The sequence below is a fragment of the Macrotis lagotis genome, chromosome 1, assembly GCF_037893015.1.
Source record: "Macrotis lagotis isolate mMagLag1 chromosome 1, bilby.v1.9.chrom.fasta, whole genome shotgun sequence".
Lineage (NCBI taxonomy): Eukaryota > Metazoa > Chordata > Mammalia > Peramelemorphia > Peramelidae > Macrotis > Macrotis lagotis.
The window spans coordinates 866,796,609-866,814,614 of NC_133658.1; the positions used below are offsets into that span (position 1 = coordinate 866,796,609).

At 44.9% G+C, this 18,006-nt stretch overlaps 1 protein-coding gene across 3 annotated transcripts in view; it reads right to left on the minus strand.

Moving 5' to 3' along the window:
- Positions 1-996: 996 nt before the first annotated feature.
- CLIC4 (chloride intracellular channel 4) overlaps positions 997-18,006 on the minus strand; it is an 84,112-nt gene continuing 67,102 nt past the window's right edge. For all 3 annotated transcript variants that reach the window (XM_074218098.1, XM_074218096.1, XM_074218099.1), the window contains exons 4-6: positions 12,214-12,320; positions 3,974-4,155; positions 997-2,786 (exon numbers count right to left, since the gene is read on the minus strand). In XM_074218098.1, coding sequence (XP_074074199.1) covers positions 2,622-2,786; positions 3,974-4,155; positions 12,214-12,320 — 454 coding nt within the window. In that variant the 3' untranslated portion in view covers positions 997-2,621. The remainder of the gene's footprint in view (positions 2,787-3,973; positions 4,156-12,213; positions 12,321-18,006) is intronic.

An 18,006-nucleotide genomic window follows, 5' to 3' on the forward strand; every position in this document is an offset into this window, starting at 1 on the left:
CCTGACTGCCCCTGGGCTGATCCATTCAGTAGACATCTCATAGTAAACTAAGATGACAAAGTAACAGGTCCTGTTCCCCTCCTCCAGGTATTCAACCATGCATCTGAGAACAGAGATGACTCAGACACTTGGGTCATGCCAAGGATTATAGTCAACAGTCCTATAATTTTCAGTTTCTCAGCTTGAACTCATTTACCACAGTCTCAGCTTTCCTTAACTATTTAGTATCCTTGTTTAGACAGAGCTAAAGGCAGTGAAACTTACGTTCTTACAATGAGAAAGATGGCTTCAACTTGAGTCCTGTCAGATTGGCTGAGTTCTCATGAAGAAGGGGGGACAAGAGGTGATGAAAAAGGCTGAGATGAAGTCAGGGAATGCAGAGCTTTAGGAGACCCTCTCTCACTGTCAGAGTTCCCTTGTCCTCTTTTGCCCCTGGGCTCTCCCGAGCTGTATCCAGGGGACACAAGCCCTGTCAAGCTGACACGAGGTGGGCACAGGCCATATATAGGCTGATTGTGCCTGTGGTTCAAGGCCCAGCTTACCCAAATGTGATCAGAGAATTCCCAGCTTCTGGCAGGGCCACCCCAGAAACTACCTCCCTCCCTTTCTCATCTTGACTAGAAATAAAATGCCCTCCTCCTCCTCCTCCTCCCTTTTTCCTTTAGCCCCTGTGACTCAAGAGAAGAGCAATGCCTCAATCTCCTAAGGAGGGTGATGGTTGGTGGAGATGCCTGGGAGTAGAATTGGCCCTCTGACCAAGGCTCCCCTTGGGCCTGAGATCTGATCTGCAGTTGTTTCTTCTGGTACTGGAAGAGTCTTCATGCACAGTTTTTGAAACAGGAATAAAATGAACCCATCTACCCATATTTGATCTGCGAGAGGGTTAATAATAGTGGCCGGACTCCAGTTTCTTTCCAAGCCAGGGGAACACAAAATAGGCCTTTGTTGAGGATTCTGTATTTTTCCTACATGGGGTTAACTTTATAGTATGTAAAGTAGCACACACACATACATACACACACACACACACACACGAACAAGCAGGGCCCTCTGAAGAGCCAGGCTGCTGCCCTAAAGCTAATGTTTATGAAATGTTAGGCTACAAAAGGCTGAGAGCACTGCCACTTTAATTAGGAGGTCTGAAAATTCCCATTTTATAATTGAGAAGAAATAGCACTTCCAAGTTTTATAAACTATAAAAGGTTACTACACCAAATCATTGTCTACCAGTCATGCCAGCTTTTTAAAAAATTAGATTGATAAAACACGGCCAATGTTCCCCTGCCCCCACCATCCTTGCTTTCCATCCCTCAGGGAGACAAATCTGACCCTCAACTTAGAAGCAGGCAGCTCTTTCTGGACTGGTGGGGATAGTTTTTATGGTGGTGACACATGAGATGATTCACAGAAGAGCAGAGGTGGTTGGTGATCACCCCCACTGACAGTGGCTACAAGATGTCCCCAAAAGAGTGACGAGGCCCCAACTAGCTTGGGTCAGGGTGGGGATGGAGGTGGAGAGGGGTGCAGGGGGATCAACAATGGAGCCTGGAGGTTCAGGGAAAGTCATGGAGAGCCAAGACACTGCCCAAGACGTTCCTGGAGTCCCTCCAAACTTTCCTTCAATGCTGTGTCTCATGTGGCTGATCATCACACTCCTGTTGCAGCAGACCATGTCTCTCTAGGTCACCTAGATTCTAGTGAACTTCCTCACTGAAATTTTCATGAAAAACCTAATGCAGAGCAAAGGCTCTGAGCCACCTAAAAGAAGCCTGTTTCCATTCAAACCAAATGGAGTCAGGCTCTCTTGTGAGGACTAAAAATGAAAAGTTAGATTTAGTGAGAAGGAGCCCCCGCACCATGGGCACCTCCTGTCACAATATAATGCTCTGGAAGGTCTCAGCACCACCAGTTCTCCCTACAAAATTCTGTTTATACAACATTGTCAGAGAGGTTACAACTGAAATGAAGAAATTAATCAATGCTTTTAGGGAGAAAAAAGAGGAAAAGGAATTTTTCTACAAAGCTTGCCAAGGAAGGGCTTGTCTATTGGAGAATCTTTTTTCTGGGGAAGCAAGTCCTTTCCCACTTACATAGGGGGCTAAGAGAGGCTCAGCTGGATGCTGTTGAGGCAGCGGTGGCCTCTCAGCACAACCTTACTCACAATGAAGGAAGTCCAAATCCACATATATTCAGTATAGAATGTATTGAGGGTTCAACAGTTTGTGAAGTTTCCCATGATCATTTTAATAAAAGTAAATTCAATTCTTTGTAACTTCATGACCTCCACAGGGAACAGACAGAGTGCCCTGAAAAGCTGACAAACACCTACAGACGAATATATTGTTGTGATGGACTATCTCCAAACTCAACAAAATTTGGAGGGGGGGCAGGAAAAAATGGGGTTAACAAACACACCAAAAAAGACCACTTCAACACTTCGCAGGAGTGTATATTTTTGAAAGCTACTGTACCTGGCCTATCCTTTATCCTAATTTTGAGTAACTGCATGTTCATGCAAAATATGACCTCTATGTGATAGGAAGAGGAGCAGGATTTCTGTTAAGAAGCGTGTTCTGTTAGGGGGGGGGGGGACAGGAAGCCATCCCTCTCTGGAGGCTGCTTTACTTAGTGAGTCTTTTGGCTACATCACTATATGCTATCTCCACCTCCTTATCACTAGGACAAGTGTTGGTGAACTCATCACGGCTGTTTGCGTTAGTCAAGTAGCGCCAGATGCCCGTCATGTCCTTCGGGATAACAAAATTGCGGTACTTTTTGGCCACCACCTACAACACAAAAACACAGACGCCACAGTGAGCAGATTTATCTTTCCCACGCCTCCTCTATAACCTCCTGTTCTGCCCTGGCACAGAGGGAACCCCAGCTTCTCCAAGGCCAGGCCAAGGCTGCACATGCTCTGGCTTACAGAGATGGGTGAACACCAAGGGAGTGGCTACCAGAAGTTCAATTGTTATATCAACTCCAGCAGTTCGTGAAGGCAGGTTCCTAAGGGTTCAGCTGTGTAGAGCACCCACACGTGGCTTGAAGTATCAAAAGACAAGCCACTTTTCTGTTGCTCCTCCATATCCAAGCACTAATTCTCTGGATGCACAGAGGATTGGCCCTGAACATCTGGTTGTAGGGCAAGAAGAAGAAACAGCCAAGGCAAAGATGGGTCTGGAACAGTTCCTACTGCATGACTTTTCCCATCAGAATCAACCATGGGGAGAATTCCACTGAAAAACCAATAGAATCAACATGGATGCCCAATCCAGGCAGCTGCCACGCATCTTTGAGAACTTCAGGGTGCTAGACCTAGGAGAGAGTTAAGGGCATTCCCATCCCCTCTAAGTCTTGATTGGGCAATTGGGGAATTCAGGACCCAGGGGAGGCGAGTCAAGTTCTCTCCTAAAACACACAGATCGTGGGGAGCAGGGCCATGTTCCCTCTGTCCACAAGTGCACACCCCCAGCATTCATGTATATAGATTCAGGGCCAGAAGGCTCCCTGGGTAAAGCCATCTGATCCAATCCCCTCCTTTTACAGATGAAGGATGGAAGCCCAGAAAGAGAAGGGGCTTTATCATACAGAGTCAGAATTTGAATCCAGATCCTCTGACTTAAAATTCAGTTCAATTTTCTAGTTCATACCTCAACTTAAACTCTGTATCATGGCAGTAAACACTCAGAAAAGGCAGCTGTGGTGGCCTTTCCTCTAGGGTTGCTCAGCTCCCCAATACCCCCTACGATATGGATAAGCACTCAGACTCCTCCACTGAATATCTTCTTGGGGCACCCTGCTCTGCTATGCAGGGCCTCCACCTGGGGGTCCTCACTGGGGGAGGGCAATCATATAACCCCTTCACCACTGGGTGCCCTGACCTCAATGGCCCTCCTGGGGCCCATCTTGACGCCTTTAGATAAAGTGAGGCAACAGATGGGGGAGGTGTGGGCAGAGGGTGGGCTCAGCTCACCTTGACGATGTGCAGTTTGGGCAGCAAATTGCAGTCGGCTAACGTCATCTCATTGCCATCCAGGAACTTACGGGTGGAGAACTTCACGTCCTCCATGCTGTTCTCATCGATTTCATCAGGAAGGGGAGAATTCAGATACTCATCCAGTTTCTGCAGTGTCTTCAAGAGGCCCCGCTCCAGTGCTGAAAGAAGAAGGGGATGGCACTTTAGATGGACACAGCAAAGACCGGCAAGTTCTCTGTGGACAGACACACTACACCTAAGGACATCGGTGCTCAGTCTGGGAAAGGGGAATGCCAAGGTATGAAGAAAAGAAAAAATAGGCCTTTTTTTCTTATGTTCTTCTGAAATAAAGGAGTGTGTGTGTGTGTGTGTGTGTGTGTGTGTGTGTGTGTGTTAATTGCATGATACTAAACACAAACAACCAAATAATCGATGTAAAAATCAAAGGGGAGTCAGCTCAGTGGCACAGCATATAGAAAACTGACCCTAGAGTCAGGAAGACCTGAATTCAAATCTGGTTTCAGATACTAACTGTGTGACCCTGGGATAATCATTTCATCTATATGTCTTAGTTTCCCTCATCTATAAAATGAGCTGGGTAAGGAAGTGACAAACCACTCCAGTATCTCTGCCAAGAAAACTCTAATTGAGATCACAGAGAGTTAGACAGGACCAAAAGGACTGAACAAGAGCTAGAAGGAATGTTGGAATCTAGTTCTAAGTCCCCTGGCTCAGTAGAGTCCAGTGGCTTTGCTCCTAAATAGTGAACTAAACTCCCTGCCTTCCTGAGAGATTTGATTTGGCTGACCACACTTCCCCCAACCTGTCCCAGACCTAAATCAACATTTGGAACACCAGTCCTGATGGTTGCAGCCATTGGCCACAAGGATGCTGTCTCATCTCTAGAACTGACTAGCATTAGAGCTGAAAGAGAACAATCATCCATTCCAACTCATTTATTTAAAAGATAAGGCCGCCCAGGCTTGGACACAAAAGTCACTTTATGATGAAGTCCAGCTGCTGGGTATCAGAAGGTGGTGAGGCTCACCTGAGGGGAAGATCTCTGCTCCATCTTCTAGCTACCTCCTCCCCCTCCTCCCCCCCATTCTCAATGAGCAAAGGACAGTGGTGCCTTTAGCTGTAAGGAAAATGAGAAGTGGAGCAGGGAGCAGCTGAGGAAGCTCCAGAAGCAGCACCTTTATTTCTCCAAAGACATTCAAATTCAAAGGCAGCAGAGGGCACTAGAGATCACTAAATAAACTAACATTCATTTAAGAAAAGAATTCAAACTAGGGAACCGCAGTGCTCAGAGCAAAAAGTTAAAGACATTCAGGACAATGGAGACTGTTTACTTTTCTTCTAGCAAATACAGAGGTTTTCCAAGCCCTCCTGGCTCTGGTTGAGGCTCACTGGTCTCCTGGCTATCCCTGGTTCTCCTTGGGCCTTCTTCCCACCTCCCTCCAGTCACAAAGACATCTCCCTGCCCACCCCACCCCACTCCCCACCTCGTTTTCCCTCCCCCCCCTTATACCTGATGAAAGCTTTCTCTTCTACAGTCCAAGCCCAGCCCAGGGGAAACCTCCAGGAAGTCTTTCCTTTTCCCCATCAAAAGTGACCTCCCTCCACTCAATCTGCCCAGAGTACTAGGTGGGGGCCCCACTAGGGAAAGCCCAGCTGGTCTTGGATGGACTGCTCAGGACTCCACAGTTCTGGGAGGCAGGAGTGGAGTCTTGAGCAGTGACCAACGATGGATGCAAACATTCAATGTATGTTGCAATGCACCATCAACACATCCATAGTTACAGTTATTCAACACAGGCAGCTGTCCATGCCTTCTCCCAAATATAAACACTTGTCAGAAGAAAGCAGATATTAGAAGACATGGTTTCCTCAGAGAGCAGGATGTGCCCTGGAAGGCTGCTTCCAGGAGAGCATCTGAGGAGAGATGAGCTGCCCAGAGCCAGGAGTCAAAGGGCAGAGGGCGGGGGGGGGGGGGGGGGGGGGGGGCACAGCAGCTCTGAGACCATCCTTCAGAAACAGTAGCAGCAGCAAGAGGCCAACAGGACAGATGCAGAGCTAAGGAAGGCTAGCCTACTTAGTGGATCCAATCTCAGCCCAGGAAGGGGCTAATGTTCCCTGTCCTGGAACGTAACTAATGCATCTCAGGCCAGCAGCTGCAACGGGGACAGTGAAGCAGGGAATGTGCCCAAGTCAGAAAGGTTTCATGGTAGCTACAAAGAGCCTGGGAAAACCAGATGGGACCTTAGAGCAAGATGTTGAACCTCTCTCAGTCTCACTTTTCTCTCCTACAAAATGGACTAAATGATTTGTGAAGTTCATTCCAGTTTTCACAACCACTGATTCAAGGCTCAAAGTTTTTGAACTTTTGATCCTCTCTTCCCCTAAGATGAAAATTGTCCTTATAACTCTCCTATACAGACAGACAGCATGGTATCAGATATGGAGAGCTGGCCTCATAACAACCAGCCTTGGGCCCGATGCCTTCCTCTGACACATACAGGGTCATCCCAGAGACCTACAGTGCAGCAGAGATGCCAGCCTGCCCCACTCTCAGTAATGAAGTGAGAGGTTCAGACCCTATCCTCCTCATTCCTAGTATTTCTCTGTATTCTTCTGTTAAAAATGGGTTGTCCAGCTGACTCCTGTCCTTGGCGTTTACTCTACAGATGGTTGGTACTTGGGCTTTGGTCACTAATTACCACCAGAGTTAAAGACAAAACACATGATCAGATTCATTAGAGCTTGTGGAAGTCAGTTCAGCCTTGTGGAGAGAGGCCTGGCTGAGGAATATGGAGGCCCCCGCTCTAAGGCTCACTGGGCCCTGTTCCTGAGTCCCTCCTTCCATCAGCTAGCCCTCAGCTTCCCTGAGGGTACAATGCCAAAAGGTCTTCAGCTTCTATTCTTTTAACCTTTTGCAGCATCAATCTCTTTTGCACAGAGAAAAGCTCACAGTGACAAAGTGCATTACAGTTGATTATCAGAAGAAATGGCAAACACAGATATTAGAAGACAATGAGCCGTGGGGGAGGCAGAGAGGAGGATCCAGACCTATGCCTTCCTCTTTATAGGAGCTCCTAGTGGAAACCCTCTCTCTAAGAGGTTTCCAACCCCAGTCCACTCACTGACACTTCCCAGGTTTCCTAAGCCAGATGAAAAGATCACTGAGAAATATTTAACAAAAGAAATAAAAACACACTAATATATCAATGGTGTTAATATGTGATTTTCTAAGTCAATGTGAAGCCATGGTGATCTTTACCTTCAATCTGTGGCCATTTCTTTCTGAGTTTCCCCCTCTGCACTAGCCCACTGGCCACCTCCTCGAGCCTCCTAGTGTTCTAGGGCGCTGGGAGATTAAAGGGACTTACTGATGATCAAGTCTTATACATAATGCACAATATTAAACACTTACAAGGGGCAAATTTTTAAGTAGGCTGTTGGGGTGGAGGAGTGGAGGACAGTCTGGACTTGGGATTTCATGGATATGAGAAAACTCCCCTCAACCAACCTGAATCAACAACTCTCCATAACTGAAAGCTGGGCCATTAGGCACCTTGCCAAAAATCACAGGGCCAGAAAGGGTCCAAGGCAGGACTAGAACCCAAGGGTTCCTGCCTCCCAGGGCATCCTTCTATCCATGGCAGCACACTACTTCACAAGTAAGCTACTAGTCAACCAATGTGAGAAGACTTAGGAGCTGTTAAGACATAACCACTCACAAGCAGTCTCTGGAGGGTGGATGGCCTCCTATAATGATTAGCCCAAAGCACAGCTATTCTTGCCTGGCATCATTCTGCTTGCACAAGCGGTACAGAAATCACTTACTATATATATGGAGGTCTAGAAAAGGAGGTGGGCAAGCTACACCCAAGCAGGAGGAAGGAGAACGAGCCAGAGGGAGGCCTTGGAGTCCACACAATAGCTCCAGACCCCCGAGGATCTAGAAAGATGCCTCAGTTTGCAGGGGCAGGACTCCAGAGGGTTGTGACAAAGTGTGAAGAAGCATGAGGCCTGGAAAGCTCAGAGCTGCTCCCTTCTCAGGACCACATTCCAGCAACCTAAAGTCCATGAGAATCCTCCCTCCTCCTAGTTAAAAATAAACAGAAGCACTTGGTCAATGTGGAACACAGCCCCCACTCCACCAGGCTTCTGCTTCATTTTAAAGATAGAAGGGCAAGGATGGACTGGGAGACACAACGATGGGAACCCTAGGGAAGCAGGGGCATGCCTGCTTCCATTCCTAACCACACAGGCAGTACCACCTCTGACCTCTAATACTGGTCCCAGTATTAAAGACCTCCAGAGAAGGTGGCAGAGCCTGAAGTGACTGGCCCACTCCCTAAGGACAGGTGCCCTTGGCCTTCTGTGGCATCCCCAGGACTCAGCGCCAAGTCTGGTTCAAAGGGGTGACTGGCCATGTGATGTAATGGGAAAGATGCCCAACCTGGACTCAGGAGATATAGATTCAAATCTTGGCTCTAGGCCAGTTTCCTCATCTGTAAAATAAAGGGGGACTAAATGAGCCTTAATATCTGTTCCTAAATTAAACATCATCCCCTTGCTCCCAAGCAAGGATACAGTCAAGCCAGCCCAGAGAGATTCCATAATCTCATTTCTAAGCTCTTTATTAAGCCCTAGTGTAGATAAGCATTGTGTTGGGTGGAAGAGATACAAATACTGAGCCAAGGTGGTCCCTGCTCTGAGGGAGGGGCCCTCACCAGAATCTCCAGATGGACAGAGAGATGAGGCCTAAGAGAGGCCTAGCTCTGGCGGGTGGGTATGCAGAGGGAAAGAAGCCATACCCTAGGGCCGCGGGGGGAGGGCAGGGCAAAGCTGGACTAAGGTGACAACCAGGAAGAGGAGCCTTCACAAAACCTGAACAAAGGCCAGAGAGGATTCAAGAAGGCACCTGGGCAAAGACAAGGAGGGGGATGTCAAGTTCAGACATGAGCAGCGAGGTCATGCACACAGAGACAGAGCATAAAGGGGAACTGAGTGGAATAGGATCAAAAGAAGACACAGGGGAGGTGGAAGGAGGGTCACGAATGCCAGACTCAAAATGTCTAGGGGCTCAAACACCCTAGGGAGCCTAAGCATTGGGACCCACTAGAGGGTGTCCTGCCTGCCACTTCAGTTTCTGTCTCAGGACCCTATCAGAACTCAGAGACAACCACTCCCAAGTCAGGATACTGCTGGAGCTGACAGATGTCTACTCCATCACTCAGAGGCTGGGCCTGCCTACAGATGGGGAGGAGGGCAGGGGGCCCTGTCCTAGAGTCGGAAGCCAGGGGTGCAGGTCCCTCCACAGGAGCACAGCCTCCTGGGTCTCCAAAGTCCTTTGGGCCAATACCTGAACCCACAAGAGGTGAAAGGACTTACCCAGGATCACCCGGATGTCAGAGACACTTAACAAGAGTATTAAGACAAAAGCCAGACCTCTTTGTGTTCATTCAGGTTCTCTGGGGCTTGTTTCAGGAAAGCCTTCTGGGACAGTCAGGCAGGGCAGCCTTCAGACTGGGATCATCAAGGGGAGAGCTCTGGGCAGTCCTGGATTGCCAGACTTATGTAAAGATTTAATTGCATTTAAAGATGAGTGACCTTCAAACAAAAGTCCATGAGGGAGACCCATTACACTCAAGAGTGAGAAGGAAGATTGTTTTCTCAAGTCTCCAAGCAGTTAACAGGTCCCTGCAGTGGGGGTTACGTAGCAACTGCACATTCTTATTTACTACTAGGTAATTTAATCTAAAGGTCTCCAAGTCCCGCCCCGGGAGGCTCATTGTGCTGGTCCTTCTCCCAGCTGTAGGAGTCTGAGGCTGGCCAAGGTGGGCTATATACTTCGGACAGCAGCAAATTAGTAAGGGGCAGAGGGAATAGAATAGTGGAGAAAGTACAGTCACATGAGTCACTTCCTCCCCACCTTCCCCCAAAGACACACAAAAAGGCAATTATTTCTAAAATGGGAAAAAAGGTTTTCTTCTTTAGTATCAGATGAAATCCAACTATACTCCAAACCCATAAACACCATTTTAAAATTTCAGTAGTGAGAAAAAGTAGCTAAAAAGTAAGTAAAGGAAAGCTAAACAATTAAAATTTTGAACAATAATGAAGAGATCATAAGAATATTTTCAATTCAAAGGGATCATAGTGCAGCCTTTTCCTTTCAGAAAAGGAAACTGAGGTCACATAGAGGTGGTCCCAATGTCTTGGAGTCTCACAGAGAAGAAAAGGGGACAGAGAGGGATGACTGAGGAGGACAGACAACTCTAGGTGAGGGCCTGAGAATTGGGCAGCGTGAGGGGGGGAACCCTCCAAGCCCAGGGCTTGTCCGCATACAAACCTTCCTCAGAGTCAACAAATGGCTCAAATTAAAACTGCTATGAGAGCCAGGTTAATAACTGGGAGTAAGGGCTGCCTGCTGGAAGTTCTTTCCTTTCCCTCTAATTGTAGGAAAACATTTCATGAAATAGATTTCTTAAAACCAAGATAAAAAAGGCTGGACTTCAATCTCCAAATTGAGAAGTCCTAAAACAAAGGAACACTACTTAATAATCAAGGCAAGAACTGCCCGGCTCCCTTGGATGACTGCCTGCCCAAGGAATGGCCAAAAGCCTAATATTAGCAAGTGTCAGGGCCAAGTTTACCTTAAAAACCAGTCCCTCACTACTTGTGAACAGTCTTGCTCTTTTCTCTTGGCACTCTTCAGCATCCCCAATCCATTTGTGTCTAGCAACAAACCCAGAAGCTTGCACCTGAGGGGCCCCTGACTTAGCTCATCCTCTGGGAGCAGCTGAGAGTTTAAGGTGAAAAGAATGATTTTAGTCTGTCCTGACCAACAATAATGTTTCCCATGCCAGGAGCCTTCGAAGAGGAATGGGAGGCAAAATCTTGAATCTCTTAAGAAACAAAACTGGAAGGGGAAACTAGGTGGTGCAGTGGATAAAGCACTGGCCTTGGAGTCAGGAGTACCTGGGTTCAAAATCTGGTCTCAGCCACTTAATAATTACCAAGCTGTGTGGCCTTGGGCAAGCCACTTAACCCCATTTGCCTTGCAAAAAAAAAAGAAAGAAAAGAAAAGAAACAAAACTGGAGCTTATTTTTTAAAGTCCCAGGATTTTGAGCTGGAAGGGACCTCAAAGGTCATCTGGTCCGACTCCCTCAATTTACAGAGGAAGAAACTGAGGCTCAAGGAGCCAGGACTGTCTCCTAGGACTCCTGACTCCTAAGACAATGTCCTGCCCACTCCACCACAGGCTTCCCTGCACCTCCTCAACCCCTCCTAACCAAATTCCCCCTGCCAAGTTTTTCATGTTTGTCATAACACTGGTCCTATAGAATTAGTGCTTTGGAAGAACCAGTTAACATTAGGTAGGATTAAGTCCAGATATTAAAACTGAGAGGGGTGGGTGAAGAAGACCACAATGATAAAGAATCAGCCCAAGAGACAGAAAGGTCTAGTACTCTTCAGAGACAAAGAGACAAGGTTGGGAAGGACTGGTGTTCAGTAAGAAGCTACTTGAGCTACCTTCTGGTTCTAACTTGTACTCTCACATTTTATAATACTAGAAAATTCATTTACAAACCCTTCATTTACAAACTCCAAGAAACTCATCATTTTTAAAAAAAGAGAGGAATCCTCAAAATTTTACCTTTAATATTGGTGAGAAATTCTTCATCTTGGGTGTACTCTGAAGCAAAGTTTAACTTCACCCAGCCCAACAAGCCCCCCGGGCAATGACGGGCTTGACTGACCACCATTCAGGCCAATGTCGGGTCTGCTGCCTTCAGTCGATAGTTAGCCTAGGCCTGGGCAGCACTACTGCCAAACCGACCCAGTGCCACTCAGTCACACACACACCCATTTGGGGGTTGGCAGCAGACTAACAATGTTGTAGATTCTAATTCAGGGGGTGCTGTTAGATTTTGTGTATCTCAAAAGCTTAAAAAAGAGTTTTTACATTTTTAATTACAGACCTACATTATAAATTCCACAAACTAGAAGGAACTAAAGCTTTGGGCAGTTGGTTTCCAGACAGTCTATACCAGCTTTACCCATATAGCAGCTTCCTACTAAAAGCTCATGAAAAGAATAGGGGGAATATCTATATTGGCAACCGTCTTAGTCAACTTTTAATAAGCCATAAGACTCTTTGGATTCAAAATACTCATTTATAATCATCATCATCATCATCGTCATAATAATTAGTATTTTTTACCTTCATTAGCTTCTGGTCTTGAATTCTTAATATATGCAGAAAATTTGGCAAAGATGTCCATTCCAGCAGTGTAAGACTCTGGGTGCTTTGGTGAAAGCTTTAAGTATCTGCATAGAAGAAAAAAAAGTATTTTGGTTTACACAATTTCCAAAGAATCTTGAGTACTATATTTCAGATAACAAATAATTTCATTCACAAACATGTTCTATGCTTTCACATTGCTGATCACTTTTTCATTCAATCTACTCTTCAAAATACATTTGAAATATCACCTTCACTATGAAGTTTTTCCTAATTCTCGTCCTCATTTGAAAGTGACTTCACCTGATTTTTTTTAACTGTCTTCAATGTTTTATTTAATCTGGGATAATATTCATTAACTAACTCATGATTATTTGAGTTAGGATAATTTGTTGGCAGAATGCTTATTTGGCCTTTTTTTTTTGTTTCTTTTTTGTTGTTGTTGTTTTTTAATTTTACAATTTTCACCCCCTATCTCACTTCCCACCCTCCAACCCCCTACAGAAGGCAGTCTATTAGTCTTTACATTGTTTCCATGCTATACATTGATTAAAATTGTGTTGAGAGAGAAATCATATCCTTAAGGAAAAAATAAAATATAAGAGATAGCAGAACTACATAGTAAGATACCTTTTTTTAAATTAAAGGTAATAGTCTTTGGTCTTTGTTTAAATGCCACAATTCCCTCTTTGGGTACAGATGGTATTCTCCATCACAGATACCCCAAATTGTCCCTGATTGTTGCACTGATGAAATGAGCAAGTCCATTAAGGTTGATCATCACCCCCATGTTGCTGTTAGGGTGTACAATGTTCTTCTGGTTCTGCACGTATCACTCAGTATCAGCTCATGCAAATCTCTCCAGGTTTCCCTGAATTCCCATCCCTCCTGGTTTCTAATAGAACAACAGTGTTCCATCATATACTTATACCACAGTTTGCTAAGCCATTCCCTAACTGAAGGACATTTACTCAATTTCCAATTCTTTGCCACCACAAACAAGGCTGCTATGAATATTTTTGTACAAGTGATGTTTTGCCCTTTTTCATCATCTCTTCAGGGTATAGACCCAGTAGTGGTATTGCTGGATCAAAGGGTATGCACATTTTTGTTGCCCTTTGGGCATAATTCCAAATTGCTCTCCAGAATGGCTGGATGAGTTCACAGCTCCACCAACAATGCATTAGTGTCCCAGATTTCCCACATCCTTTCCAACATTGATCAATGTCTTTTCTGGTCATACTGGCCATCTAAGAGGTGACCTTATCTGATTTTTAAAAATTCATAACTTAAAACAAAAAAAGAACATTTTCATATGCACAGAAAATAATAACAGAGATTAAATATTAAAATGTCTATTTCCACTTCACATTGCTTCCTTCTTAACAACCTTATATAATTCATTCCTGGTGGGCCAGTCAATATAGGCTTTCAATAGGAGATTATGAAGCCCTGTCTAGAGCTAAAGTGAGCTCAGGTTATATTTACTATAATAAAAAGAAGGGGGAACTTCTTAACAATTAAGTATTGATTGTCAAGGGGCAGCTAAGTGTTGCAGTGGATAAGAGCACTGGTCCTGAGTGGATAAAAGCACTGGCCAGAAGTGCCTGAGTTCACATCTTAAACCTAGCTGTGTGGCCTTGGGAAAGTCATTTAACCCCACTGCCTTGCAAAAACCAAAAAAAAAAAAAAGGCTGGGGGGGGGGTGCCTTCTGGGTCTCAAAGCACTATTTAAAGGTGAATTATGACCACAAAGTACTACCATGGGTAAATTGGAGGAGGACAAGGTGATACTAAGATACTTAAAGATCAAATCTGATCCCATAATTAAATAAAAGTATGCTGCACTGAAGGCCCTGAGAGGGGAAGCCCCTTGGGTAAGGTCACTCCAAAGGCTTCTCCTCTTTCCAGAACTTAATAACCAACTCTAATGTCAAGTGTGCTGTGGCTGACTTAGAGGTGGAGCACTGAACCGCAGGCATGGTGGTGAATACAGAGCAAGGGTGCAGGGGTTAGCCCTAGTTGCCAAGCTCTGGACACCTGCTGAATAAATGTTATCTCATTTGATGGTCTCACTGACCCTGGAAGGGAGGGGCTTTAAGTAGGGGTATCCCGCTTAACAGCTCCCAGTCTAAAGATGAAGCCTTTACTCTCCTGACTTACAGCTAAGCAAAGGTGAGAGAAAAGAGTGAAGGAGGAATCTAATCCCATTCCCTTGCAGTAGACCATGAGGTTGTTCCCCTTCCTAAGTCAATAAGTTCTAAGTTGAAATCATGTTTTGATCAATGACTAGACCATGAAGTTGCTGACTAGTTCCAAAATGTGAATGGCACAGTCACCGCCACGACTGTCTCCAACTCTACATCACTTCTCCTCCCCTTACCTACCAAAATTTTGTTATGTTTATGTTTTCTGGTAAGAACTCCTCCGTGTGGGCCCAGGAGCTTGAGTAGCTGCTACTTTCTACCTGCTACTAAACAGGTTGTCTTAGGGTCTTCTCAGAATAACTAGCTCAAAGAGATTTCAGAGTCCAAGCAAGGAATCCAACCTGCTCATTTCACAGACCAGGAAACAGACCTATGGCAGCTAGCTGACTGTCGCACTGTCACATAATCATACACTGCAATCAGTTTACAAGGCAGAATTTGAACCCTCCTGTCCTGGAGTTGGGGTTCTTTTTACTGTACAACTCTCCTTTCTTCTATCGATTACTCCCTAAGAACTTATTCAAAGTAGTTTTTTGAATAAAGTGGGGAAAAAGGTAGAAGAGAATAGGCTAAGCTGTAAGGTAACCCTGGTTTCTTAAAAATAAAGCCCACAGAGCCAAGCATCAACTCTCACAGACATTAAGCGGGGAAGAATTCAGCACGGGGATGCTTCCTGGTGGAGAATGCAGTCTGTAAAACAAAGACCAGCCCAATGAAGAGCAGATAGCCTTTTAATGAACTCATGAGGACTGCGTGTTCCTTAGCCTGAGGGGCTGTTCTCTGTATTACTACAAAGAATACCTAACCAGAGGAAAGTGTGATTCCTTGGAGCACTGAAATATTCATTCATAGAAGACCAGAGATGATCTAAGCCGGCCCCCCACTTTTTGTTTGGACTTTCTAGTTAAACAAAACAAATTCTCACACTGGCTATGTTTAAAAAAAAATCTGTGTCAATCAGCACCCTATGACCTCTATGTCATGAGTACTCTGGAATCCTGGGTTGGTCATTGTATTGATCAGAGTTCTTTAATCTTTCAAAGTTTTTTTTCTTTACATTGTTGTTGATATTGTATAAATTGATCTCTTTTCACTCTGCGTCAGCTCATACAAAATTCTGCAGTTTTTCTAAAACCATCCCCTTCATCATTTTAACAGCACAATCATTTTCCAACAAACCCCCTCCTCTTAGAGATGAGGAGATAGAGGTCCTGAGAACAGAGATGACCAATTCAAGGAAAGGTCTAGTTGATAACAGAGCCCAGAACAGAGGTCTTCTAATTCTGAGGACAGAGATTCTTGACCTCGGGTCTGTGAATGTTTAAAAAAAATTAATAACTATATTTTAGCATAAGTGATTTCCTTCGCGATACATATTTTATAAAAACATTCTTTCAAGAAGAGATACAGGGCGGCTAGGTGGCGCAGTGGATAAAGCACTCGGCCTTGGAGTCAGGAGTACAAATTACCTAGCAGTGTGGCCCTGGGCAAGCCACTTAACCCCATTTGCCTTGCAAAAACCTAAAAACAAAACAAAACAAAACAAAACAAACAAAACAAGAAGAGATACAAAGACTTTGGTACACTATCAATGGACAGAGAGGCAACTGGTGGTGTAAGTGGTTAGAATACCAGACCTGGAGTCAGGAAGACTGAGTACAAATATGGTCTCAGACACTAGCTGGGTGACCCTGGAACAATCACTTCACCTCTGACTGCATTTCCTCATCAGGGAGGGAGGAAGCTTGATAAAATAAAGGCTAACAAGCTCTGCCCTAATACATTTTTTTAAACACTGACATTCTGCTTCTCAAAAGTAAATCAGCTCAATCTCTTTTTAGAAGAGCATAATGTCTAAATATGTGGATGCCAAGTAATAAGATGCTGTTGAACCAACAACTGGTGGATAATAGGAGGTCATGAAGATGTTTAGTGTGAACAACACTTTTAGAAGTATAGGGCATCTTTGGGGACAGAGAAGACTCAAAGAATAGAACAGAAACAGAACTACTCCAAAGACACTCCTCTATCCTGCCCCCTACACATACTCTGAAGAATGGGAGACAGTGTGAATGCTTGGTTGGAATGGGAAATTTAGGGGCTGGAACAGTCTACTTAGTCTTGGGTCAAGGCAGGTTCAAGTCAACAGGGACAAATACAACAAAAGAACACTAGTTCTGGAACCAGAAGGCCTTCACTTGAACCCTGGTTCTGCCATATATTACTTGGGCAAGTTACTTAAATAATTCATGTCTCAATTTTCTCATCTGTGAAATGGAATGGTTGGACCAGATCACCAGAAGACCCTTCCAGCTTTAGGTCCACAATTCATGGCACTAGAACCCAAGCATTTTGGTACCCCCACAACCTATGGAAATCTTATACCATTGCAGACCAATAACATAAAGGTTAGCAAGTCTTCCTTCACCTTTTCTGTCTGCTAAAGACCTAATGACTATGAATTAGCATTCCTGGCTACTGTGAGAAGGACTGAATGCAACTGGAATCACCAACACAAGTGTCCTAAGGCTGCTGGCAAATGCTGAAGGGGTCAGCTTCTCTAATCGCTAATATAAGTGTCCTAGGGTTGGTGGCAATGTTCAGAGGGTCAGCCAGTCTACTTGAATTCTCTTTGGAAAAGAGCAAACAATGATTGCACTTGTAGCCCAAAGATGGCCCTTCATTAGCTATACAACCCTGAACAACTTGTTTCCCCTCCCTTAGTTTCCTCATCTTTAAAATGAGGAGACTAAACTAGGTGACCTCTAAGGTCCCTTTTCTAGCTACCAACCCTACTGGAGATCTCCTTTCTCAGTTTCTCACCCAGAGCAAAAGCTGGGGATGCTGTCTACAAATCCAGTAAGACAAGCTAGCCCATCCTTCTTTGGACCTCAGGGGCCTGCTCTTGCTCCAAACTCAAGTCACAAATATTCTATGAAGCAGCTGGAGGGAGGAAGTCCTTTCCCCAGGGCAGAGAACCCACTGTACTGACAAATAAAAGAGTCTGTGGTCAAACCTGTAATTACACAGACAGGGAGGAGTCAGTTCTTTCACCAAGGGTCCGAATTCTGATCCTTCTCCTAGACTTAGAGAATGCTTTGATTGGAAGCTGTCTCTTCAATCACTCCAGTTATTGTCAATGGTCATGATGAAACAGAACAAAAACATCCCCAGTTTAGTTCCTGGAAGCTGCTGAGGTGCACCTAAGCCCACCTCTGAATGAGAAAGCTACTGGTAAAGGTGAACAAGAAGGAAGAGCAATGGTTAATGCCAGGGCAGGACAGTGCAGAGAAGGTGCATAATGGGATCCTTGAAATATTTCTTCTTCTTGCACATTCTCAAAGGAGAAAGTGTTGAGCAGGACAATTATACACTGTTTGGTCAGTTTTCCATACACACAGCTACAGACTGGCCAAAGGTAAAGTATTCTCAAACCTAATATGCTTTTTAAAAAATATCTATTTTGTTCAATTCAGTAACAAATCTTATTTGGAAAGTTCAGTCCCTATCCTGCCCCACTGTTTACTTCTTCTGCACTTATCTCTATTTCTGGAATTACCTAAAC